The sequence below is a fragment of the Mustela nivalis genome (genome assembly GCF_964662115.1).
Source record: "Mustela nivalis genome assembly, chromosome: 1".
NCBI lineage: Eukaryota > Metazoa > Chordata > Mammalia > Carnivora > Mustelidae > Mustela > Mustela nivalis.
In genome coordinates this window covers 100493942-100521833 of record NC_139020.1, presented here as the reverse complement: position 1 = coordinate 100521833, position 27892 = coordinate 100493942, and the positions used below count along the sequence as shown (strand labels likewise).

The 27892-nt window shown below is 39.2% G+C and overlaps 1 protein-coding gene across 10 annotated transcripts in view; it reads left to right on the top strand.

The window, feature by feature from the left end:
• Nucleotides 1-26306, top strand: part of PEX5L (peroxisomal biogenesis factor 5 like) — a 226419-nt gene extending 200113 nt beyond the window's left edge. For all 10 annotated transcript variants that reach the window (XM_082744568.1, XM_082744571.1, XM_082744575.1 and 7 more), the window contains 7 exons: nt 5664-5780; nt 8136-8279; nt 11261-11331; nt 12604-12801; nt 13448-13613; nt 14003-14160; nt 19759-26306. In XM_082744568.1, the coding sequence (XP_082600694.1) occupies nt 5664-5780; nt 8136-8279; nt 11261-11331; nt 12604-12801; nt 13448-13613; nt 14003-14160; nt 19759-19963 (1059 nt within the window). In that variant the 3' untranslated portion in view covers nt 19964-26306. The remainder of the gene's footprint in view (nt 1-5663; nt 5781-8135; nt 8280-11260; nt 11332-12603; nt 12802-13447; nt 13614-14002; nt 14161-19758) is intronic.
• Nucleotides 26307-27892: the final 1586 nt, after the last annotated feature.

Below are 27892 nucleotides of genomic sequence, written 5' to 3'. Positions count from 1 at the left end.
AAGACTCTTTTTTATATTTTACAAATGAGGAAACCAAGTTAAAGAGCGAAATTGCCGAAGTTTTCTTGACAGGGAACAAGGCTAGTTGTGGCCCATTATACCTGACACCAAAGCCCATGAGTCTTCTTCCCTGTACTGTTTAGATTGAGAAAAGAGCATGCATGACCATTTCTTATCCCATAGAGATTTTATAAATTTTGAGACTTCCTGTTTGAATCAATGAATCAACTCATTAATAATGTTATAATCTGATATTCGGGGTCATAAGAGATTATAAAATTCATCAAGTCAAACTAATCTGTGAATTATCTTTATAAGGACTCCTCACATTGGTCATTCCAATTCTAATGTTGGGTCACCTGGGTGGCTCAGTTGGTTAGATGTCTGACTCTTGATTTCGGCTCAGGTTATGATCTCAGGGTTGTGAGATTGCACCCCTTGTCAGTCTCCATGCTGGGTGTGGCGCCTGCTTGAGATTCTCTCTTTCCATTTTCCTCTGCTCTTCTACACCCCCCACCTCCCCCATCTCACCCTTCTCTCTCTCAAAAAAAAAAAAAAAAAAACAAAAAACAAAAAACAAAAAAGACTTCTAATTTTGAGGAATCCATCCTTCTGAAAAGGAAAGAGCCCATTACATTTTTAGGCATTTGATAAAAATCTGTTCCCCAGGAACTGCCATTCATTCACCCTAGTTCTTCTGGCTGCAAGACAAGGCTAAGGCTTCTTGCCTAGTTCCACCACCCCTCTGAACCTTGCTTTACCAGTGAATTGCTTCATAAACTGTTACTCTTGCCCATGTACTCTTGCTTGAATAGACTCCAGCTTGCCAATGACCATCACTATGTTAGACACCCAGAACTGCACCCAGAGCTCAAATTAATTCTGACCAATCGAAATTCTATTCCGTTCTTGAACAGGGTGTCAAACGTCTATTCTTACAGCCCCCGGTTGAATATGTTCTTTGGGCAGCCACATGGAATCTTTGAATAATATTAGCTTTTAGTCAAGAAAAGATGTGAGTGGGGATGTTTCAGCCATTTTTGCTAGCCTGGACTGTTGGATCCCAGGGCAATAAGGTCTCTAACTGATCTACACATAATTTTACTTTGACAAAAATTGTTGTGGCAGATATTGTGTCCAAACTTGCACAGTGATTTTTATTGCTTGCCATGTAAGGGCTACTCTCTTTACTTTTGCATATAGAGAATGGATTGTTTATGTTTTGATCTAGTGACAGTTAATCAATGAATGTCTAAAGCAAAAAGAAAGTCAGACTCCTCACAGGCACAATGGGCAAACCATCTCACATCAAACAGTTCTTTCACAGCCCAACTCCAGGATACTTCTACTCAACAATTACATTTGACCACAAAAATGAAAGTATCTCTACTTTAACTCAAGGATAACCAAAATAGACTAGTGAGTGGGAAGTAGCAATATGCTTTTCTTCCTTAAAATTTCCAAATCCTAAATTGAATTGCTTATTTTTTTATTCTTTATATTTTAATTTAATTAGTATTTCATTTACCGTGATTCTCATAGAAATTTTTATTTTCTAGTTTTACAATCAAAAAGTAAAGGGAAAATGTCAATATTACACCTGGGAAAATGCTATAAAGTACGATTTTTAGAGATCAGTGAATAGGGTAGAAGCCCACTTCCTGTCCCACTTATTCTGATCTTTTGAGTCAATCTGAGTAGAAAAGAAACCTGAGCTATTGTCTAGCCAATTTAGTCTTCTTACTTTACAAATGACCAAAAAAAAAAAAAAAAAATGTACATATGGGTTTAAACGACTTATTCAAGTTTACAGATAATAGAAGCTTCTAGCACACATCTCTCTTCTTCCTAACCACTCACAGTGTTAGCTCAGAGGAACTCAGAGAAGCAAGAGATCCCTCTAGTTTAGGGTCTTTGGAGAAACATCATGGAGGAAGTGAGATTGAAAAGAAAAACTTTTTTTTTTAAGGTTTTAATTATTTATTTAGAGAGAGTGAGAGAGCGTGTGCAAGTAGGGGGAGGGGCAGAGGGAAAGGAATATAGAGAATCGCAAGCAGACTTTTGAACTCAGAGCCTGAAGAAGACTTGATCTCTCAAAACTGAGATCATGCCCTGAGCCAAAATCAAGGTTCAGGCACTTAACCAACTGAGCCACGCAGACACCCCAAGAGTGTTTTTTAACCAAATCTTACTTTTTCACAAAAATAATGTGTCAGCAATAGAAAATTTGGGAAATGCTAAAAAATACAAGGAAAGGAGATGGCACACTTATTCATAATCGCATCCTGTAAAAGTAATGCTATTGGTGCATTTCTTTACAGTTATTATTTTCCAAACATGTTATATATTGTTGTTTCCTATCACTGTGATCATACTATTTATAAAGGAATAGTATAACTCAAGGCCTGCTCCATGTTGTAACAACTCCTCTTAAATATCATTTTACATCTGTTTTGTCCATAGTCTTCTTAACTTTGTTCCAATTTTAAAATAATGAGGTAGAGGGAAAGATTTAAATAAAGAGAGGGAAGGAATCTAGAAGATATGTGTTTACAGCAAATTAAAACACCAAGATACTCATAGATGTGTATTTGTGCTTTGACGTTGTAGACGCTCTTTGTTTCATTCTTTTTTTTCCAGTGATACCAAAACACTAATAACCACACCAACACTTATTGAACACTTGCCATGTGTTTCATGCCACAGATATATTTTCTCATTTAATCCTCATAACAAATGACCAATATAATTATTGTATGTTCATTTTAAAGATAAGGAAAATGAGACCTAGAGGAGTCAGGGGTCTTACAGAAGATCAGTAATGAAGCCACATTTGTTCCCGTATCTATAGGAGGATATAGTGCTATTCTTAACCACTTTACCACATATCCCAAGTTTCTTATGAATATCTACCATTGTTATAATCAGAAAGCTATTTTTTAAAAATGAAAATGGATTGCAAGTAGCTCATTTCTGGTGTAAGCAGATAACTCATTACCTGTAGAGTATTAAAAAAAATCTACAAAATCCCAGAACAGCTAATAAATCATCAATACATAAAAACCCCCTCAGTCATGTTGACAAAAGTTAAAATTCAAGTGTGCTTCAGGTTTCACTAAAATTGATTAGAAATAGAAAAAAGAAGCAGTGTTAATTGCAGTTACGTGAATGAAACCTAGATTCTGAGACTGGATGAGAATTGATTGTGCTAAAAGTAGTCATCTGTAATTAAAGGAATCTGTGCTGTGCACTTTAATTAGTCAGCGGATCTCATTCTAAGTGGTAACAGTAAGTCCTGGCGTATCTCATTAAATAAGAGCTTGGCAACCTCACCTCCACTGAGGTCCTGTTTTAAATAGTGGTCTTATTTCTGCATCCACAGATCTGATTTGAAACTGCAGGAAAGGTGATGCATGCTTCTGTGATCCAGATGTACATGTTATGAACTCATCTTCATTCTTTCATTTAGAAGAATTAGGAAAATCAGTAAACTTTATAATCACTCCATAGACTTATCTTAGTTTCTATGCAGACAAGCTGAACTTACATCTGTAAAAAGCTATTCCAGAAAACAAGTCTCCAAAATTTTTTTCAAAAATTTTTTCCAAATTCCTCAGTATCTAAGTAGTCAGGTTTATGGTATTTTAAAAAAGGATAAATAATTCTTTTTGTTTTATTGTTGTTTTGAACCTTTAAAAAAAATTAGAACAGCAATGCATACTCATAGAAAATACAGAAAGTGCAGAAAAGTACGAAGAAGCAGGAAAAAACACCATCCATCATCCTTTCATTCAAAGATAACTTACTCTTAATATGGCAGCATATTTCTTTCTAATTTTTTATCAAGCCATTACTTTTGTATATCTGAGATCATTCTGTTTGCATACCTTGGTATTCTGCTAGAAAGACTTGCTAAAAAAGAAACTTTGAGTTTTATTCCTAACCTTAACCTGGATAAGTGATGGCCATTCCATGTGCTTCTAGAGTCTCAGACACAAATTTGTCAAGGTACTTGCAGCCCTGCGACTTTGTCAAGGGGAGGCCTCTGCTGAAAGGACAGGACCGTTCTTGTGGTAGGAGGGAGTACTGTGGACATAATAAAGGAGAATAACAAGACCTACTATTTATTTAGCAGCCTGGGATTAAGCACATTGATCTGGCCTTTTTTCCTTGAACATATATACCCATAAGCTTATAATTATCATTCAGACAAACTTTGAAGAGTTTCCACCATAGAACCACCAACACCAGGCATGAGGGTAGAGTAGAAGGTAAGACTAGAAGGATTGAATGGTGAAGGGCAACTTTGATGGCGTGTTAACAAGTCACAAGACTTAGAATCTTAGAAATCAAGATTTGCAGTTAAGATTATGCATCTCGGTCCCAGACTCAGGTGTTCAAGCACTAACACCCCTTGATTTCTTTAAAGAAAATTAAGTAGGTTCCAAGCATCTCTCTTACTAACTTAGACTCAGACACCAAATACGGAAGGATTATGTGGTGCCAGAAATCAAGGGCAGAGTCTCTACCCTCTTGTCTATCATACTGATGGCTAACAAAAAACAAGCCCCAACAAGTGGTTCCTTGAAATCCACTTTCTAGATCCCTGCCATGTTGGAATCAGAGTTGAAGTCAGCCTGCCCTGTCAGACCATCTGTCACCCTTTTGGAAGTCAGGTCAGTTCACAGGGAAAAATCTCAAAGCTAAGCACCAGTTTCCCACTCATCTCAGAATCCACCGCCCTACTTCTCTTTCCCACCCCTGGGAAGTTCCCCTTCCTCTCTTAAATTCTTTAAAATATTTGCCCCTTTTTCCTCATACCAGGACTCCCAAAGTACTCTCTTCAGGCTTACCAAAATAGCAGCCAACCATGGACAGATCTTTCAGAAATTTTCTGCTTCAGTCCTCCCCTGAAGTAAAGGGAAGCAAATGGCCTGGTTTCCCTTTTGGAAAACATAAAGGAAAATTATAAGGAGAAAAACACAAAGTAATATTTCTCAAAAAATCATCCTGCCATAGACAAGACCTTCCCTAAGAGGACTCAGTTAAGTTCACACTGAAAGCCAATGTCTTTCATTTTTTAGCACCAGGATGCCATGTTTCTCATAGAGCATGGGCTTGAAAGTCAGACTGGGGTCCTGATCCTATGAACTCCTAGCTTTGTGACCATAATCCTCTATGTTCAGTGTTTTCTTAGCACAGTGCCTAGCACAGAATAGGGTCAATTAGTGTTATTTTCCCTTGTCCATAGTCAGCTGCTTCCCTAGGTCACTGCCCATTCAGTCCCAAAGCCATGGTTGTAATTTCTCATATCCTGAGAGCAGCTCTAAAACCTTCCTTCCTATAATGTGTGCCCAGTGCCCACACTTGAAGCAGCTCAAGTAATGGATTTTTAGCTGAATTCGGTATATATGACCCTCGTCCTTCAGATGGTAACTATTTTCCTGCTGGAGAAAGTCACAACTAATACAATTCAACACTCTGCGTACTAAGTACCCTCCAGGAGCTCTTCAACCATGAGTATCATTGGATGTGGCCAGTTTGAACATCTTATGCCTCCTCAGAACTCATTCTGATCTATGAGGAAAACTCTCTTTCTAGTAATAAACCAGGTGACATACATGGTCCTAAATCTATCTCTCTTCATTTTTCCTGTCTCCTAGTCAGATACAGAGTTTTGGGATAAGATGCAGGCAGAATGGGAAGAAATGGCTCGGAGGAACTGGATATCAGAGAACCAAGAAGCTCAGAACCAAGTTACAATCTCGGCCAGTGAGAAGGTGACCGATTCTGTTCTTACATCTGCTGACCAGCTTTCTCAACATCTTGGCATCATGTTTTTATAAATTAGTCATTAACTATTTTGCAGAAAAGTCAAGAATTAAGTAGACAAATTAATGTCAGTCTGACCTAGAAGAAATCCTGGTGGATGAAAACAATGTAATCCTCCAATGTGTGAAGACAGCAAAGCTGGAATGAAATACCCTTATTTTTATCAATGTTAATTACTACAGCTTGGCAGCCACCAAGAGCTTGCCTCTTGACTGTTAGCAAGTTACTGAACTAACTGACATTGAGGGTGGGTTGGAACAAGAACTGACTAATCTCGCAGTGGTTTTTGTTACTCATTCATTGAGCCGGGTGAATTAGCTAATAGAAATGGTATCAGCGGACAGGGGAGTAAGGTGGGGGCTTAGGGCTATATTTCACAGGTGGTCCTTACACAGCTAACAAAGAAACTAAGAGGAAAAGATACCCTTCATACAGCCAGGTCAAGTCCCAGGGACAACTCCCAAGCCTAACATATTCCCCTGAAAGGAGCCCCAGCAAATGTGTGAATTTAGTCAACAACCAGCCAAATTGCCCATGAAGTCCCAGTTGCCCTTGGGTTTATGCTTTTAAAAACACTTGGTGAAAAAATAAATAAATAAATATAGGTAAATAAATAATAAAAAAATAAGAACACTTGGCGAAGAGGGGAGGAACACTTTTCAGAAATAAATTTAAAGGACTTGAAGGATAGAAAAAGATATGGAATTTTCTTACTGAAGGAAAAACTAGTGTGTGTGTGTGTATATATATATATGTGTGTATATATATAATATGTGTGTATTATGGATTTTTTTGTGGTGGAGGAAGTCTCAATAATATTCAGTTCTGCATAACTTCCATCTCTTCAATCCAACAAATATTTATTGAGTGCCTATGTAGCAATATATTATGAGGATGAATAGTCTTCGATCTTAGAGGATTTTCAATCTACATAGTCATTAAAATGTCTTCCTTCCCCCAGTATTCTCTGCCCCTCAGTAGGCCAGGCAATCTCATAAAATCAGAGTAACTATCTTATTAAAAAAAAAAACCCTCTTCCACAAAGAAATCAAAGCTGAGCAAGAAGAGAAAACATTGATATAGATCGTCAGACTCTAGGCTATAATTCATGCCCCTGAAGCATGGCTGGGACCCTGAGTTCCTCGCCCCTGGGACGCCATATCTGTAACACCACTACATAAACTGGACATACCCTGTGACTTAGATAAAGAGGGCTGTCTTTCTCAGTGACAATGGAGAATGAAAGTCTCCATTTAACCGATTTCAAAACCTTAGTAGCATCATTAACAGACTAGCTTATTTGTATCTATCAAATTAGAAGGATATTATGATGACCTATGCTGGTAATGTTGCAACAAATCATTTCCCTCAGATATTTCCAATTAGAGTTTAACCTGGGGCAAATCTCAAAAGCAATTCAGTTATACATATCAAGGCCCTCAAAATAGTTCATAGCCTTTAGTCTAATAAATCCCTCTAGAAGTCTATCCTAAGGTAATAATCATAGGCAGACAAAAATTTGAGCACAAAGTTTTCACTGTAACTTTATTTATGAAAACAAAAAAATTGAAAGTAACCTGAATGTCCATCAGTAGTACCTTGGTTAAATAAGTTTTGGCACAATGCGAATAATTTTAAAAACTAAAACTATGTGGGACTTAAGGTACAAGACTGTATAAGAGCTTATTTGTTTAATTTATATATTCATAGAAAAGGATTATTTATACTTCTGTACAATTTAAATTTTTGAAAGAAAAGACCTATAACTTTAAAACACGCATTCTCAATCGGGCAAATATAGCCCCCCACAGGACAAAAACTGGCTCAAGGAGTAGGAAGGTAGAGAAAATGGTAGATAGTAGAATGGTTTATAGCCCTCCAAAGAGTCACAGCACATAAGCAGATGTACAGTGTGTGGCATTAACATTTCAGGGGAATGAGTGGTAGCACTTTGCAAAAATACATCTAAAACTCTGTATTTTTTTAAATCTCGGGGAGAAATGGCTAAAGCAAAAAGAGCAAAAGAGTAATAGACAGAAAACAAACCCTAAAATATTAGCAGTGATACGTTGTGGCATGATGGATAACTTTTGTTTCTTTTTATATTATTGAATAACAAAATATCATCATCCAAAATTTATATAATGAAAATGTACTACCTTCACAGGAAGAAGAAAAAACAGTGATAAATAAGTTAAATAATTAAAATAAATTAATTAAATTCAAATTCAAAAAGAGCTCACTGAATATCAGAATGAAGAGATAAATCAATAGATCTCATAGTTCCCTTCTCCATGTTGTAGGGATATTACTTTCACACTGAAAATCCCTTCAAGGACTGGCCTGGAGCATTTGAAGAAGGCTTAAAAAGACTGAAGGAAGGGGACCTGCCCGTTACCATCCTGTTCATGGAAGCAGCGATTCTTCAGGACCCTGGAGATGCAGAGGTAACATATTCTCTTCATCTTGCTTGGCTCACAAAGTGGCTGTATGTGAATGAGGGACCAGGGATGCCACTAAGCTCTCTTGGGCTACATTTGAATCAAGGAAAAGCTCCCAAAGGAGTTAACCTGGCTTACTCTGCTATATGTTTAAAAGTTAAAAATAGGTACCTGTTCTCTAACCAAGTCAAATGTGCAGTGTCCACAGTGCCCCAAAATAAAAGGGTGGGGACAAGAAATGACAAATCCATAATTGTCAACCTGGAGGTTGAGCAGAAGTTTTCAGGGGGCAGTGTATAGTCTTGTCTAGGACTAGAGCCACACCCTACCCCACCCTTGTCTCGTTCAACATTTATTGAACAGTGTCATACTGTGTCCCAAGACACGTGCCAGGCTGGGAAAATGGAACTGTTGAAAAGATACATTTGTGTTCTATCTGGAGAGACAAGTCAATAAATCAATACAGCATAATAAATGCAATGTCAGAGTATGCACAGGCTGCTATGAGAGCAGAGAGCAAGGTTTCTGAGCGGGCTTTCCCCTCCAATTAAATCTAAATTTGAGGTTTGAAGGAGGGGGGCTTAATGAAAGACAGCAGGGGCATCAAGGTGTTAAGAGGAAATGGTTTGTGTTGGGCAGTGGGGCATGAAACATTATTCCAGGAGGCTGAGGGGGAAAGACAATGATGGGAGAGGAGGTAGGAAGAGGTGGGGAAGCTTCGGAATTTCATGAAAGCCAGGGGAACCACGAGGGAACTCTACTCAGCAGAAGGTACAATCAGATTTGCATGTTCGAAAAATCCCTTTCTCTGAGGTGTGGAAGGTGATGGAGACAGAGGCCAAGAGACTGCCAAGAGAGGCTTTGCCATCCACCCTTAGTCCACTATGTTTCCAAACCTGCAGAGGCCTGTAATAAGATAGTGGTAGGTGTAAAGTCTCCTTTTTTAGTTTGGGAGTGATTTTCAGTAATCGTCTCACAAGGGCTAATCCTCATAAGGGATTTGCAGAAATTCTAGGGAGAGGTATATATGGTGCTGAGACAGCAGTATAGGGTAGTAGTTAAGCTTCTAGGCTCTGCTGTCCTAAATGTGTGGGTTCAAATCCCTGCTCTACCACTCATGAGCCATGAGCCGTGTGGTCGGAGACAAGTCATTTAAACTGTCTCAGTTCCATTTCTTCATACATAAAATGGAAGCCACAATTATAGTAACTATCTCATTGGGTGTTGTAAGGATTAAATTAGTTCATGCAAATAACGTGCTTAGTTCGTGTCTGGTACATCAGTAATTAGCCTTCATTATTATTATTGGTTGTACTTAAAGTTTGTATGGAAAGAATGAGTAAACCAATTACTACGTTAAATCCCTGGTATCTCGTTAGTCAAAACATTGACAGTGAAATGAGATTGAACTGAGAATTGGAATGTGAACCGAAATATTGGAATTTTTAAGAAGATACAAGGATCACTACAGAAGAGAAAGTCATTATTTTAGTAGAAAACTATAAGCCATCCATCCAAAAGAATATCATCTTACATTTTTAAATGCTATGGTGTTTTCAAGAGTATTATATAATTTGGCACAATAACCCTGGAAGGTTAAAAAAAGACGTATATGTTATTATGTCAGATTCAAAAATGAGAGGATTAAGGCACTGGGTAACTAATGTATCCCAAACAAGGACTCAGGGCTTCTGAATCTTGGAGACTCCAAAATTCAGATAAAGGACGATCTGTGAACAGTGACAATGACACCATGCTCAAAGGCTAGCAAGAAGCCACTAGAGAGTGATTGTTTCATCAAACTTAAGAAGCATTCTAAGATGTCTGGAGGGTGAAATCAACATCAGGGCTTCTCTGTGTATAATCAATAGATATAAAAGAATAACTGATATTTGGAGGGGAAGTAATCAGTATTTTCATGAGTTTATATGACATGGGTAATAAAAACTCAGGATGATAAAGCCAATATAATTTTTACAGCATTTGAGGGTGAGTCTATGTATCGTCATATAGTTTTGATTTCAAATGTCTGTAGGTGTAGTTATGCATTCCCCAAGCCCCTTTAAAGGGTTTTTAAGAATTGATATACCCCTATCCCCAGCAAATTTGAGGACAGTATATGTAATGAGAGGTTTTGTTCATGGGATTGTTCTTGTAATGGTGTGAGAATTATTGTTCTTCTAAATATATAGGGAGAAATTTGTTATACTAAAAACTTTCGTTCTAGATAGGAAAAATGTTATCTGCTTGAAGATATTGTCAACATTGTTGACAATAGCAAAGGACTGAAACAACCTTACAGTAATAGGTTATTGGTTGAGTCAACAATAGGGTATCCACCCAACAAAATTTAAATTAAAAATTATAAGTATAAGGATTTTGTAGAAACATGAAAAGTGTTTATGATGCAATATAAAGTATAAGTGTAGGCTATAAAATTATGTATGTATTATATTACATTTTATATGTGCTTTAAGCATTTTAACAGTGATATTAGAGCCATAAACAGATTAGAGTGGAGAGTTTTGTTTTTATTTTCCCTAGTTCCTAAAGTTTCTGTTAGCTCTTATAGTAACAGTCAGACTTGCATCTGTACAAATTTATTTCATTTTGTACATCTTGAGATTCCTTGCTATATAAAGTCCACACTATTCAGCAATATTTCTGGGTTATTTTCCATCCCTTTTCCTCACAAATGCATACTTTCATATAATTATCTTTTGGTTTTAAGGCACCTAATACCGTGAAATGTCAGATACTCAAATGTTTCCATGGGTCACAGGAGAGTAAATACTGAGAATTTGTCAAAATGTCAGAGGATCTTGACCCAGATGTCAGAGGAGCCTTTGAATAAAGAAATGCTTGTGATATTTTTTCCCTTTTACAAGACTGTCGAGTCTGAGACAGGTTGTTCTGCATGGAGGGATCTAAAGCACAGGAATGAATCTGCTTCCTCTTGCAATGTTGATCTCAGTTGTTTTTTGTAGGCATGGCAGTTCCTTGGGATAACCCAGGCAGAGAATGAAAACGAACAAGCAGCTATTGTCGCCCTCCAGAGGTAGATAAAGCTAAGTGCAAAATCATGGGCCGGGTCACTTCTGTTTTTGCTGTCCTTTGACCTTTAGGTACATTGTAAAGAATTTGGCCAGGATAAGTGCTGAGATGCCACATTGTACTTAGCTGTAGAAAACAAGAATCTATGAAGAAATAATGTTCCTAAATCGCAGTGTTTTGTCATCCCCAAATCAGCTGACCTTCATTGGCACAAATGTGACTATGTCAAAAGTGGCCATAAAATAGACTCAATACATATATAGTTCCTCTTAACTTTCTAGCCTTCTGCAGCATTTGAAAGTTTTCCTCAGAAGAAACATACTCAAAATAATCTCGGTGTAATTTTAGCTCCTTGTGTCTACAGAGACTCTCCTGAGAGAGTTTCAGTGACCTATAAGGATAACCTCTGAGCCCATGACTAAAGGTCTAGACTGCTTTGGGTGGATGTAGCATCACACTTCACTTAATTAGGGCCCTCTGTGTACCCTGAAAAAATCACCCCTACTAAATCAACTTCCCCTTTCCCTATACAACATACAGTCCCTCTATAATCTCTCCCTAAAGCACTGATGTAGGTACTGTCTAGGGCTCCCTTCTCTAAGTCTTTTCCAGCAACTATCACCTGGGAGCTTGTCAGACCCGCCCAGTCTGGGGCCCACCCCAGGCTGACTGTATTACATCCTCTGCATTTAGCAGATCCCCAGATGATTCTCATGCATCGCCAAGTTTGAAAGGCCCCTGCTAGAGGGTAGTGGAATAGCATGAGGGGGAGCAGCTGTAGCCTGTGCCCTGTATAAACCCACATCAGTAGTCTTTTAGAAACACAGGACTCTCCCTCTCCTTTTTAAAACATTGTACAGCCTTTCATCTCTGCTGAATCAAATTTACTTCAAGTCAGTTTGCTTTGTGGATATGATACATTTAATACATCAATAGTAGAGCGGCACTAAAACAATGCTATCTGTCCTCATGAAATGAACTCCTAAGAAATTTTATGCAAGGATTAGCCACCCTTTCTATGGTTGTAAACCATTTATTAAGTTACTGGACCTAGCGCTCATCAAGACGAGTTTTAACCTTCTTAAAAATATACTTAGATCCCAATTTTCACATAAATAAATATGGTATTTTCCAAGGACTTAACATAAACTTAGCCATGCTTTTGCACCCTTTAATTAATAACAACCCCAAATTTTCTAAAGAACTGTTAGACTCTAGCTCAGAAAAAATCTGAAGTTGGCTATTTATTTACCTATTTATTTATGCCTTCTTGCAGGTGTTTAGAATTACAGCCCAACAACTTGAAAGCTTTGATGGCCCTAGCGGTGAGTTACACTAACACGGGCCATCAGCAGGATGCCTGTGAGGCTCTAAAGAATTGGATTAAGCAAAACCCAAAGTACAAATACCTTGTGAAGAGCAAGAAGGGATCTCCAGGCCTTACCCGGAGGATGTCCAAGTCTCCAGTTGATAGGTATCCTGCTAATTAAATTACAGTCAGTGGTCAACACCCTGTTACACAATTAGGCACCTTAAGTGTCATTAACAAGCCTCACCAGCAGCAGGAATGCTTGAAGAGCAACTCTGATGACAAAGATTGATGCCGAGACCAGAACCAACAACTGATCACATGATCAAGATTGTAGGCACTCACAGACATTTTGCCAGAGTACCACAATTTAAAGCAAAAGGCTGTGTACATATAATTAACCTAAAATAAATTATAGAATGCACCAAGTTTCATAAAGCCTGAGAACTGGCTATGAGTAAAAATGGAAGTCCTTCCTTCTAGGTGTTTTGTTTCTCTCAGCAATAAATCAGGATGTTAAATTCATTCTCGTGGAGCCCTGTGGTTTTCCACATTTGGCACGCATAAGGTCAATGGAACTGTCCTTGTGAAGACCTTACTTAGCACAGTCTGTTTCTGTGTACAAGGAAATAATTCAGGAAAATCAGCAGGTATTTTTTAATGTGCAGTATTAATAGTCCTTCTCATTAAGCAAAGATATTTTAAGCATAATTTTTCCAGTCTGTAATGTTCTCTCGGAACAGAGGACATAATAGTAAATAATATATGTTCAGACTATTTGGAATACACATCTCCACTTTTTCCCTCGTAGCTCTGTTTTGGAAGGAGTTAAGGAATTATATCTGGAAGCTGCCCACCAAAATGGAGATATGATTGACCCAGACCTACAGACAGGCCTGGGGGTACTGTTCCACCTGAGCGGAGAATTTAATAGAGCTATCGATGCATTTAACGCTGCCTTAACTGTTCGGCCAGAGGTAAGTGGACAACAAGAAACTGTAGGGTTCTCTGTTCAATATAAGTTTCTCACAAGCTACACTTTGGACATTTCTGCTACCCCTTATTTCCCTGCATCCAATGGTTAAAGTGACCGGTACTAACAACATGCTACATGGCTGTTAATCCTCAAATACCTCAAATAGAAACACGAATTGTTCGACAGCATCCAATGGTAGCTGCTCTTGGATGGATGAAAAGTTATTTCACAGAACGGTCCGTACCATTTTTTGAGTAATTCTCCACCATCATGACCCCTACCCATGAGCCCTGGATAGATGTCTAGCCACCATGCCGCTTCTGCGAGCAATATGGGAATACTCTGTCACTGTGGCTCACGCTGGTTCTTGGCTCGGATTCTTTTCATCAGGATTATTCGTTATGGAACCGGCTGGGGGCGACACTGGCGAACGGTGACCGCAGTGAGGAAGCCGTGGAGGCCTACACGCGTGCCCTGGAGATTCAGCCGGGCTTCATCCGATCCAGATACAACCTGGGCATCAGCTGCATCAATCTGGGCGCCTACAGGTGCGGTATGGTGGTAGCCTGAGAACCAGGAGCCACGCTCAGGGCTGAGGTGGACTAACCTGAAAGGCCATTTGCCAGTGAAAATACCTCCTTTTGTAGGAGTAGCCCTCCTCCTCTTGTTAAGGGAACAGCTGAACCATTGCCTCGTGAGGCCTGTTGAAGTGGGAACAGTCGGCTTCGGTGTTTCTCCTCTTTGGAGAGTGGCAATTGCGTAGGGCACCTAGTGAATGAAGATTCTTGGGCCCCTCCCCCTGTGATTTCCAATCAGTCAGCCTGGGTTGGGGCAACTCTTTGAGAAACTTAAACTGCCCAACCCTTCATTTCCCAGGTAAACAAAAAGAGAACCTTGGGGAGGTGAGGCAGGGGCACCCAGTAAAATGACTTAAGAAGGTCTAGAGCAGCTTTGGGCAAAGCACAACCAAAAGTCCAGGTTATCTAAAACTACTTTGCCAGTGAAGTAGTCAAAAAAAAATTTTAAAGAAAAAAATCTTTTCTGTAAAACAAATGTTAAATGGTGGGCTTATGGTTTAAAATGTCTTTCTTGTTTTCTCATTCTTCATCATCCAGTCTACATCCTTCCTACATTCTATTTTTAACTCATCAACAGGAATGAATGATCTTTATTTCTTTTGGGTAAGGAAAGTATAAGTGAGGGATACCTGGGTGGCTCAGTTGGTTTGGTGTCTGTCTTCTGCTCAGGTCATGATTCCAGGGTCCTGGGATCTAGTCCCATGTTGGGCTCCCAACTCAGTGGGGAGTCTGCTTTTCCCTCTCCCTCTGCCCCTCCCCCTGCTCCTGCTCTCTCTCTCTTGCTCGCTCTCGTTCTCTATCTCAAATAAATAAATAAAATCTTTTTTAAAAGTATAGGTAATTTTCCCCTTTTTCAACTTCTAAGTAGGTATTACTTTCACAACTGGAAAAAAGAAAACTATTAGTCTCAAATCCCACAAAAAACATAAACCCTTTCTCTTCCTCAAAAAGAGCCACGCTGGGGCGCCTGGGTGGCTCAGTGGGTTAAGCCGCTGCCTTCGGTTTGGGTCATGATCTCAGTGTCCTGGGATCAAGCCCTGCATCAGTCTCTCTGCTCAGCAGGGAGCCTGCTTCCTGCTCTCTCTCTGCCTGCCTCTCTGCCTGCTTGTGATCTCTCTCTGTCAAATAAATAAATAAAATCTTAAAAAAAAAAAAAAAAAAAAAGAGCCAGGCTTTTAGAATCAGAAAAGCCTGGGTTCAAATCACAGCTCTGCCACTTACTGGTTTCGTGATTCTGAGCCCACATCTTTTAGCCTCAATTTCTTCACCTGCTTTAAAAAAAAAAAAAAAAAAAAAAAAAAAGTGGTAAAATAATATTCAGCCTGCAGGATCGTTGCACAGTTTAAATGTAAATTGCCTAAGCACGGAGCAGTAGTGGGCATCTGCTACCATGACTATGACAGTGGCCATCATCAGGAGTAACCCCATCATTATTTATTCAGATAAGGCATCGGAGAGCATCCTTTTGACATCTGAAGAGCCCCTGTTTCTGAACTGCGTTTGGGGACTGTGTCAGGGGCAAACAGTGAGGTTTCAGAAACTGGTTGCTTCATTTATACTAAAAGAATCTTAGAAAGAACATTTAGTCACTGGATTACACCAGTCCTCAAAGGACCTCGCTCAGGTTAAAGCCAGGAATAGCTGAGGGACTCCAGAGCAGCCGGTTTGCTTTATTTTCCGGACATTGCGAAGGGAACCAAGGGAGGCTGGCCTCCCAGCAGCCCCACAAAGGGCCCCAGGGCGCCTGCGCGGTCTCCTCCCACCCCAGCTGCCTTAGGCTGACCCTGTGGGGTTCGGGTTCGCATACTAAGTTCATTCCTGCTCTCATCTCACTTTCCTAACCTGATTTTATCTTCACCCCTTCCCAGTCACTTATTTTCTCACTATGTTGTATAAGTACTTGAGGAGATACCTTTGTTTGAAACAAGGGGAAGTGGAAGTAAGTATGTATGTACCTGTAGACATTAAATTCAATTAAAGGAGGCTTTTATAAAGCTTCCAGATGAGTCTTTCTTAACTGGAACTCCTTATTACAGTGTAGAAAACAACACTTGAGAAGTCAATAAAATACTTTCTTGGCAGTCGCAGGTATAAGGCTCAGGAGGGTAACCGTTAGCTGGCGGCCCGAAAGGGTCGTAATAGGTGGAAATGGGCAAATCTACTGAGGGAGAATTTTTAGTCCTCTAGATGAAAGTCACCTGCACAGGAGCAAGTCAGTTTTAGAGTTGCCAAATAACATACAGAATGCCCAGTTAAATTTTAATTTCCAAGATACAGCAAATACACCTTCAGGTAAGTATTTCCCGAATATTGCATGGAACATGCTCATATTACAGGTAATGAACTGTTTGCCTGATATTCAAATTTAACTGTGCATTTATCATCCTTGGTAAATCTGGCAACCTTGACTGCATGACTACTTCAAAGTTTCAAAACATCTCAGCAGAGATTTGTGGGTCTTTTGTTGTCATTCCACATGTGGAAAATCTTGTTAAGTACTAAACATTTTGCATTTTTTTTTTTCCTGAGGAAAAAAGACCATTGAGTGAAACATCAGCTTTAAATGAATTCTGAAAATAAGTTTAACTTGAGGTGTAAGTAGATAATTAGGAAAAGATAACCCTCCATAGAGATATGACTCAGGAAAAAAGCCCTGAGCTGGTTCATATTCTTTCATATCCACAGGAACCTTGGGACATACCCCTCAAGAACACAGATGTCTGTGTATGTGGCTATATCCCCGGCTGTTTGTCATTGCACATTTTCTATAAAGAGTCAAAGGCAAACCTTTCCCCAGTACTGTATAATTGAAATAATAAGAGGAAATTGTTGGAGAGAAACCTGGGTGTAGCGTAAGACACTACCCCTCTGTCAGTAGGAGCTCCCAGAGTAGAATTTAGGCCAAAGAATCTTCACCTTCTCAAAAGCGAGGACCTCATGGGGTGCCTGTTGGTTTCTGCTCAGGTCATGATCTCAGGATCCTGAGATTGATCCTCGAGTAGGGCTCTGTGCTTAAGACTCCCTCTCCCTCTCTCTCTGCCCCTGCCCCACCCACTGCTCGCGCTCTCTCTCTCTCAAATAAATAAATAAATCTTTAAAAAATAAAAAGTAAATTTTAAAAAGAGTGAGGACCTCTTTTTAATGAAAACATAGATCACATCCCCTTTGATAATAATTTTTTAGTATTAATATATGGAGGGAAAGATACTATAAAATGAGGAACCCTTTTACTGAATGCATGTTATTAATCAAGACATACACGAACAGCTTATTCACATACATATGTGTGAAACATCTGAAAACTATGCGCACATCTGCATGCACAATCTTCTGAGTCTCTCAAAAGAACTCTGTGTTCCCATGTTGGAGAACAGATTTAGACTCTCTTCATGGGAAAAACCTCACATCGCTTGGTAGGGCTAGCAAGTTAGACCATTCCATTTTTCCCTAGGTCCTTCAGAGACCACTGCCACACTCCTGGGAGCTAGGAGTGGCCTGTGCCTGTGTGGGTTCCAAGATCTTCCTCCCCTGAGTTCTTACAAGCCTAGGATGAGGAGAAGAAAGGGAGTCATTGTCATCTGAGCTGCTGTCCTGTGACAAGGAAGCCAGAAAGGGCCTCCAAAGTAAACTCCACACGTGCATCTCTTTATAAACCCTCTTCTCTCGCTTGATTGCTAACCCTCCCAAAGAACCCCACTCCTTTCCATTAGCCAGGTCGCCACGCACAGTGCCACCATCTCCCAATTGCCCTTTACTTCCCGGCGGATCTCATCCTACGGATGAACAAATGCCTGGACCACGTGCACGGACTCAGAAGTCCAGCCTCACCTCAGAGCTTCCTACCAGTTCTCTCTCATGACTACCTCACAGGAGTACATGGGCTCAAACGTGCGAGAAGCTTTTAAGGAGAGTGAAGCGGGCACAAATGAAAGCGTCATCACTCTCAGCAGAGCCCAGTTTGTCAGATACAGAACACGTGCTTCCGGTGCCAGGGGTCCAGAGAGGATAGACCCGGGAGCAAGAGAGCAGCTTGGGCTGGGAGGAGCTGGAAGGCCTGTGGGTAACCTCTGACTCAGACTTCCTGTTCTCAGGACCACCTTACACTTTTAACAGTTACTGAGGACCTCCAGGGGCTTTTCTGTAGATTCTATCGATATTTACCCTATTAGATGTTAAATGGAGAAAAGTTTAAAAGAGGTATTTAAACGTAGGAATTAACCACATGTTAACATTATCTATTTATGAAAAATAACGATTCCCCAAAACAAAAACGTGCTCAATGAGAATAGTGGCATTATCATTTTTGCCAGTTTTTTTTAAATATCTTGCTTAATAGAGACATTCTGATATCTGCCTCTGCCTTCAATCTATTGGGATTTCACACATCATGTAATCACTGGAAAATTCCATCAAACACTCATGAGAAAATGAGAGCAATGTAAAATAACTTCTGGGGATTATCTTAGAACTGATATTGACCTCATTGACCTTTGGAGTTCCCCAGACCGCACTTGGAGAACTACTGATCTAACTTAATAAGAGCTTTCACATAAATGGATCCAACTGCACCTCCCACAACAAGGTTTTAAAGTGGCTTCTATTCTTCCTATTACACAGTTGGGGAAACTGAGAATTGGAAATATAAGAAAATAGGATTCTAAGCCCAGACACTCTGGTAACAAATCAACTCGGTCCCAGTGACCTCCCCATATTTCTATCACCAATGGGAAAAATTAAACCACTTTGTTTGTTTTATTCCTCTCAAATTATTTATTTTCTTAAGATTTTATTTATTTATTTGTCAGAGAGAGAGCACAAGCAGGAGGAGCAGCAGATAGAGAGAAATGTTGGCTCCCCGCTGAGCAAGGAGTCCCATGCAGGACTCAGGCCCAGGACCCCAGGATCACTACCTGAGGCAAAGGCAGACACTTAGCTGACTGAGCCACCCAGGCAGCCCTTAAAACACTTTGTTTCTGAGTAGGGTCAGATGCTTCTTCTTCAACACTTGTTATATAAATCACATTTGCAAATGGATTAAGTCTTTAAATTGTCCCTGAAGGTGGAGAAAAGCAGAAGCATTAATGAGTTAGCAATGGTTTCACTGTTAATCTTTCCGTCCCACAAGACAGTCCTAAAATAAAATTTGCTTTCCTTTTTCTTTCTGATTTCACTATCCTAAACAATGATTCTTTTCACAAAAGAATAATGAGAGGGGCGCCTGGGTGGCTCAGTGGGTTAAAGCCTCTGCCTTCAGCTCAGGTCATGATCCCAGGGTCGTGGGATCGAGCCCCGCATCGGGCTCTCTGCTCAGCGGGGAGCCTGCTTCCCCTCTCTCTCTGCCTGCCTCTCTGTCTACTTGTGATTTCTGTCTGTCAAATAAATAAATAAAATCTTTAAAAAAAAAAAAAGAATAATGAGAGAATCAGAAAGTTGTTCACCTGATGATCTAAAGCACCATGGAGGGATGATTTAGCATTTAGGATTAAGAGAAATTAATCCATTTCATTTTATAAATTGCTAAGTCAAACTTTGTTGCATTTTTACATGTCTATTTTTCTACCCTCTTAGAGAAGCGGTCAGCAATTTTCTCACTGCCCTCAGTTTGCAAAGAAAGAGCAGGAATCAACAGCAGGTCCCTCATCCTGCGATCTCTGGAAATATCTGGGCCGCCCTCAGAATCGCACTCTCTCTGATGGACCAACCGGAACTCTTCCAGGCGGCTAATCTCGGCGACCTGGATGTCCTCCTACGGGCTTTCAACTTGGATCCTTGAAGGAAAAGAAAGCAATTAAAAATAATAAATCCTTGTCTGTGTGATTGTACCGAGAAATGCAAAACTATTTTATTATGAATTCAAAAAAAGAAAAAAAAGGACAAACCAGACGTCCAAAAGGCCATGGTGAGATAACACAAGGGAATTCCTACAGACAATGCCCAGGCTCTGTTCAGATTCAAAAGCACAAAATGTTCTATATAGCGTCAAGGTTGGGCTCAAAAGAAGAACTGAGAGACACAAAGACAAACCAAGATGAAATAACGGTGTGTGAATACTCTTCCCAACCTGAGAGCATACTCAAAACATGTCCTGTGGGGGGTTTTGTCCCCATTCGCAGCCGATACATATCTAAGGAACTTGCTCATGGGACACGTGGAGAAAGGAAGCACTGCCTCTGATCAGGGAATTCTGACTGTTTCTGAACTATCCCCCGCAACTCTCCCTTTTACAACATAGATAGTTCGGGTCAAGGTGCATGCACATATATTAACTCTTGACTAAAGAGAGGCGTTGCTTAAACCTGTTCCAATTTTAACTTTTACTGTAGCCCTTCGATTCCAGAGAGGGAGCTTTGCTGGCAAAAGCGGTTTTTGCACTAGAAATTTTTGCTGTTCCCAATCAAAACTTTTCTGGGACTGTATATATGCACTTTAATATCTTATTTATGCCTTGCTGGAGTTTTGTTTCGTTGCTCCAATTTTTAACTTAGGGGTGAAAGACTTGAGAACTCGGCCTTGCTAGATCAATGGACCAAATAAAAATTCCTGAAAACAGTTTTTCATAGTGTAGAGTTTTGAAGGAGTTTTTCTTAAAGCAGGTATGACATAGGGTGTAAATAGGTCAAACAGATTTTACTCACATGCTTTTCTGGGATTGTATGAACTTAAGCAAAGGAAGACGTACCGTCCCGTCATGCATTCTCTGCAGGGAGGAATTTTGATGATAACGTGATTTCTATAGACTTAACATTAACTTGCTTAAATGTCATATTTTACTTGCTTTCTAACTGCCCTGCACACCAATATATTCCTTTTAAACCATTAATATTTTAAATAGTATTTCGTAAGAGTGATACATTTTTTCCCTAAAAATTAAGTGTTTTCTTAGTTCCATAATAATCTGCACTGCACAGCCTTTTGCATTCTAAGTGATAGAAGATCAATATTTTCTAGCTCAATCTCACTGAATGTCAGAGGTTTACTATGAAAGATGCATGCCTTTTGGCTCTCATTTTGAATATTTATCAAGTATCAGGAATTTTCTGTTGGTGGTGGTTTTATTTAATTGACACATTCTGCTCACTTCTTAATGGTGTGTTGTGCCTGTTGGGGCTTGGTGATTATTTGGAATGACATCATTTTTTTAAAGAATTAAAAAAGTTGTTTGCAAAATGCTGACAAAAATATAGTATTGCCAGTGTCCAATTCTAGCAACTGGTCCTGGTAAGTGGTCCCATTCTTCTTTGTCTTTTCTCCTTCCTTCCTCCAGAATCTTCCCCAAAGCAATCCAATCCCAATTTTTTCCTCACGTTCTTTGGTTAATAGTAGCTGGTTGCTCTCATGATGATAGTTACCAAGCAAACAGCATTTGAGTCAAGACAGTTTAATTGACGGGGGAGTTAGCTTCTCCTGAGGGGAAAAGTGCAGGTAGAAATCCTCTCCTCTGTTACCTCAGAAGTCCCTCCGGTAGGAAGGGACCTCAAGGAACCACAAAACCACAAGTCCTTGAGGTTTACGTACATTATAACAACAGAGAGTTTTTTTAAGCTTATAAGGACAAAGAATTTATCAAGTTTATAAGGACAAAAGAGTTGAGGGCCCAATAGTGTGCCAAGCTTTCGTCTTTCTTGTTGAAGCTCACTAGGGCAAAGGTGGTGCCCCCAGCTGGACAGCAGGAGACAGAGACAGTAAGGCATTTCACCATTGGGCAGTGGTGACAACCCAGTCTTTGCATACTTCCCTCCAGTCTCAGAAGCAAACAAAGCTGAACAAAATTTTCAAGAATATTGTGTAGAATTTTAGAATCTTAAAATTCAGTCGAGGAAGGACTTTGGGGCCAGCCTCCAAGTTCATGGCAGCTGGCTGCTTAGATATCCCCAATAGAAGAGCATCCATTCTCTGCGCATTGACTGGCTGGCAAGCTGCTTTGCATCCGTCCTAGTCCACTAGGAGCCTCTGAACACAGGATTCAAACACAGGTTTCTGTTATGATGCCGTTCTATACTTTCAACAGAAACTGAATTTGCAATATTAACATGACGTCAGTTAACAATTTAAAGCCTAACTATAGGGTAAGTGCAGGATACTTTAATTTGATTGTTGTTAAGTGGTGGAAAATTTTGCAGCCCAAGTTGTATTTTGCTGTCAGAATACAAAGTGACTTCAGAGGAGAGTAGATAATTTTCCATTCCCATCATAATGTGATAATTTGCAGAACATTCAATAGGACTTTCTCCAGTATGCCTAGAGTCTATCAGAACCAAGATTTTCATAGTGGTTGCCTCTCAGGAAGTGCAGACCTCTTGCCCAAGATATTTTTCAACGATATTTTTAAATAAAATTAAGTAAAAACAGTTACTAAAAAACAAGTGAAAGTTTATAGAAATCAGAGCACCACCAAAAATTAGTAAGATGATAGAACAGTCTTTATCGTATACATTGTTAAGTATACACACATTCTTTTAAGGCGGAACTGTTTTGGGTATCTTACCCTGGTGGTTTGAAATTGACATTTAAATTACTTCTTTCCATTTCAAAGGGCAAGGTGTCCTCGTTGCCTTTCTGAGGCACCTGGAAAGGCTTTGAGTTTCTTTTTTCTTGTATTACTGAATATGTAAGCAAGCCTATGATGCCTTAGAGGATACTACTGTTTTACTGGAATGGCTGTTCAGATGCTTAGATGTATCTTTCAAGAACTGAAAGCCATTGCTGAATTTCAAAATATGTTATAGTTATGTCTAGGGGGCTGTTTCCACATGTTGCTGTACCTTAACAGTGGGGAAGAGGTAGAGGAATAAGGAAGAGAAAGAGCAAAGCCCCTTACTGGGCCCATCATACTGAGTCATCATTCCCTTTGCTTTCTCTGAAGATCGTTCCCCATGACTCCTAGAAAAAGAGACAGCTCTTGTCCACCAGGAAACTTTAACAGAAAACTAGCAGCTGTGCTTTCTCAGCCAATCTGCATTTCAACTGGAATGGCCAATTAGTGATACTTAACCAGGCTGGAATGTGTAGGGCACACTCACATTCAGAGTTTTATGCCACTCTTCTTCTTTACTGTAAAGAGAACTATTGTGTTGAATCTTGGGTCCATGTTTAGGAACTTAAACTAGATAAATCTTTCTAGAACATTCTTGCTATACAAGCGAGACTTGAACTAAACTATAGCTAGCCCAACATATAACAGGAGCTCCTAAGCTCTGTTCCCTATCCTTTATCCGTGAGTTCTTTGGGGATAGAAAAAGAAAACAAGATGGTCATTTTGTGTCCCTTCCTCATTTGCCCCTGAATCAGTTCTACAAGACTGGACTGTACTTTAAGTTCATTGTTGCTGTTGTTTTACACCTTGAAATGATGCTGAAAGCATTCTAGAAACAGAAGGCTTAATTCGTGTGCCGTCTTTATCGAGGCCTCATATTTTAGAAATTGTTAAACATGAACACACATGATTTCAACTTTGTAAAATAATTGCAAATTCATTCCCTTTCTAGATTTCATTGCACATTTTCCCTGTCATCTCAGTATTTATAGAACGGGTTGAAATTAAACTGTTTTGAACTAAGAAGTAGATACATATATTTTTTTAAAGAGTGTTCATAGATGAACTCTGGCATAAGGTTTGTAAAAAGGCAATTTTTAAAAAATAAAACATATAACCTCAGGTACAAAATAACGCATGCATTAGTACTTGCAAATCTGCCTATTCAAATATTAACCAAAGCATGCAAGATAAACTCTACTGAATGTAAATTTACCCAGTGCATGAGTAAGTCTCATAGGTTAGCTTATTTTTGCTGGCTTCCAAACAAGGAAGCATTTTCATGAACTTTGTGTTAAAGTTGTACTATTTGAGTTTAATATCTTATCCTCGAGATTGTTTTCATGCTACCACACTGAACTTTACAGATATTCACACGTCTGGCGAATGCAATGCTGCCGCCAGTGCCAAATGAATCTACTGAGAAATCCAGGTACTTAAACATTTAAACAATTTTTTAAAAACCAGTTGAGGCACAACAGATCCAAAACTCCAACAAAGTCCATATGTCTGAATGCTACCATACAAAAGTATGTTGATTGCCTCCATAGAACCCATTTGGGTTCTAAATTCTGAATAGTGCATTTCAAATATTTTCTGAAATTCAGGAAGTTAGAAAAACTGACATTCTAAAAAAGGTGGGGAGTCAGGGTCATGTCAGGCACATGAAAACCATCATAAGGCAAAGTGGACAGGGGAACTTAATTTCCACAAATGTTAAGCAGTGTGTGTAGGGTGTTGCATCCTTGTCCTCAACATGGCCCCATTTCTATGACAAATCAGTGAACTATGTCTAAAAACACTGAAATTCAGGGATGATGAGGTGATTTCATGGTCACTCAGAACCAACTTGGAAGTCCTCTCACTGCTTTTTTCTGTAACCCTTGTTTTATGAAAAAAATATGGACAAGAAGACCAGAGAATGGAAGGAGCAAAACTCAGTAGGACAAACTTCTGTTAGTAACAGCTTTGTCACCATCCCATATACCCCCAAACACAGACATGTAAGCTCAAAGACAGAAATCCTCAAACGTGCAGCAAAGACTCTCGTGTGGAGGCATTAAACAGTTAAGAGGAGAAAATCCGAAAAACTAAAGTGTGAGGTTAACCAAACTCTCATGTGGTATTTTGCCTTGAATAAGGTTTCCACTACCGGCAACCTCTGCAGAAATACCAAAATAATGCACCCTGGAGACAAGTGCCCCAATCCCAGAACTGTGTTCTCAGGACCTTCTCTACAAGAGAAAAACAACTTGCAATGAGCAGAGTGTGATAGCAAAACCCTGCCATGGTTTTTAGCTCATGGGGACACTTTTAGAAACCTGCATTCAAAACAATATTAAGATGAAAAAAAAGGAACAGCAGGCAGTTCGTTGCTCAACAATAAAATGTTGTCTTTTTTTTTTTCTTCGAATTTCCAGGAGAGGGGAAATGATATGACCAAAAATAGAAAAAAATGGTAAGAAATATACATATGCACTCAACTAGGTAGTCTGACATTTTCACTGGGAGATATAAAAATTTTGCATAGATACCATAAAAGAATTGTGCAATGTGAGAAATGTTCATGATTGAATATATTGCCAATATCTAAAGGAAATAAAGCAAACCTAAATTTACCGACATCCTTTCGGTTTCCCACGTATCACCTCACTGAAACCCTCTTCAACTTTCATTGCCCAGATTTGTTTACATTGGTTGAAAAAAAAAAACCCGATTAATTTAATAAACTTTTTACAAACTATAACAAGCATTTATTAACTATTTAGAAAAGATGTTTCTATATATTTTGTATATCTATGAATATTGCATATCTAGTCTAATCTAAAGATATTGAGACAAATTCTTCTGTGATGCTTCTTTATGCTCAATAATGTTTAAAATCTTGGGATTCCATTTTTAAGTTAAAATAGGTAACAAACATAAAATTTAACTTTAAATGTTTACATTGAGTTTTTAAATTAAAACCAATCCAAATTAAGTGACCTATAGTAAATTAATGACAATGGGGTGGGGGCATAAAAGTTATGGGCATATTATGTGATAATGTATCTGTGTATTTAGTGAAATATTATGTATCATAGCACAACTCTGTTGGATATTAAGGCTTCATCTTAGTATTTCATTGCATCGCTCTTTGAAATAAAACTACTACCATAAAAACAACCTCTTATTATATTGATGTGTTTAATTTAATTTACTCCTTTGGCTTATAATTTACAAAGTACCAAGATTAAGGTAGTATTTTTGTACTATTATTGGAAGCATGCCTTCCCTTTTTCACATTACTAAACTGTATTTATATTTGTGCAATTTTAAACTATGTTTTCAAATAAACTTTGTCTGTGGCTTCAAGGTCTTTTGAGAAATCTTTCAAAATGGGATTTGGGGATCAGAACTGCTTCAAATCAAAATTAATCCAATTTGTACTATGGGTTTAAAAAAAAAGTCTTTTATTGAATATCACCACATATGATTTTGCATGAGTTATCTGGAAATTAAGAATGCATTTTTACATATAAAACCAAAATTTTAAATCTCCCTCCTTTGTTAATTTTTTAAGAGTAAAATATTTAACCTGAAATTGGACTTCGTGATTTTTTTAGAATAAAAAGTATTAAAATATATTTGTTTTAGGATCTGGGTTTTTTTTTCTCTTTTTTTCTTTTCTTTTTTCTTTTAATCAGTCAATAAATATTTAAGGTTCTACTACGTGCACGTACTGGTTCTGATATAGGTCAGTGGTAAGTAAATCAAATCAGACTTGCCCTTGAAAGCTTAGATTTCTGTGAGGGATCAACAAATGCTTTAACAAATAAGAATGTCCTGTGCCAAAAAGAGCTAGAAGAACAAGGCAAATAAGGTATTATGAGAGATACTGGTGGCTCCTTTATCTGTAGATGATCAGAAAAGCTTTCTCCCAAGGTGACATTTGGGCTGAGCTTTGAACAAGAAACCAACCAAGTGGAACAAACATTCTTGGCAGAGCCAAGAGCTAGCATGCAGTACCAAGGCAGGAAGGAGCTTGGTGTGTTCAGGGAGAAGGGAGTCCAAGGCAGGGGGCAGGGGCTGGGATCTGAGAGACTAAGAGGTACCCTGGCAAAGGCAGAGATTGTTGGTGGCCTTTCCAGAGCACATAAAGTGTGGATTTGCCTCCAAGCACACAGGAGGGAAACCCTTGAGACGGAAATTTCTGTTTCCAAAATGTTTACTAACGAAGGCCATGAGTGGTCGGACTGATGACGCAGGGAACACGTTTGGGTGAAGAGAGCTGCAGAGGGAGCCTGAGCACCCTCTTCTCCCTCCACACTGTCCCCTCTTGGTAGAAGTCAGCACTGAAGCTTGGTGGAAGTTCATTTTTTCCTCTATAAAAATCAAGCTGTTTGTCTGTCTTTCCTGCTTCACTATTATTTCTACCCAGTGGTGAATTGTAGCGCCTCTCCCCACCCCTTGTGTAACTCAGACCTTTCTTACTTCTCTTACCCCTTTTTAAATGAGAATCACATTAATTTCCTCAAAACAGCTGCTTCACTCCATGTATATACATAAAAGCAGCCCAAAGTTTGGAGTGTTCTTTACATTTCTTTAAAACCTTCCTTCCGGAATAAATGAAACAAAATGGGATTGGGAGGGAGACAAACCATAAGTGACTCTTAATCTCACAAAACAAACTGAGGGTTGCTGGGGGGAGGGGGTTTGGGAGAAGGGGGTGGGATTATGGACATTGGGGAGGGTATGTGCTTTGATGAGTGCTGTGAAGTGTGTAAACCTGGTGATTCACAGACCTGTACCCCTGGGGATAAAAATATATGTTTATAAAAAATTAAAAATTTAAAAAAAAAAAAAAAACCTTCCTTCCGGTAATGCCTTTTACCTGTACAGCATTTTGGGGCTCCCAAGGACTTACCCATTTTTGTCTTTACTTCTACCTCATATTAAATATTGCTGCCTGGTAATCATCTTTGTGAATCAGCACTTTGGGAACGGGCGGTTGCTTTTAGTATTTTGCTCTGTGGAACTAAACCACTTTATTCTGAGCAGGCCCTCTGCTTGGGCTTAGAAGGGTAGAGACCAGGCAGGTCAATCTTTCAGCCCAAGTTCCTTGAGATGAAAAAAGAAAGGAAGCTAACATTTATTGAAACCTACCATGTGGCAGATCCCTAGGCCATT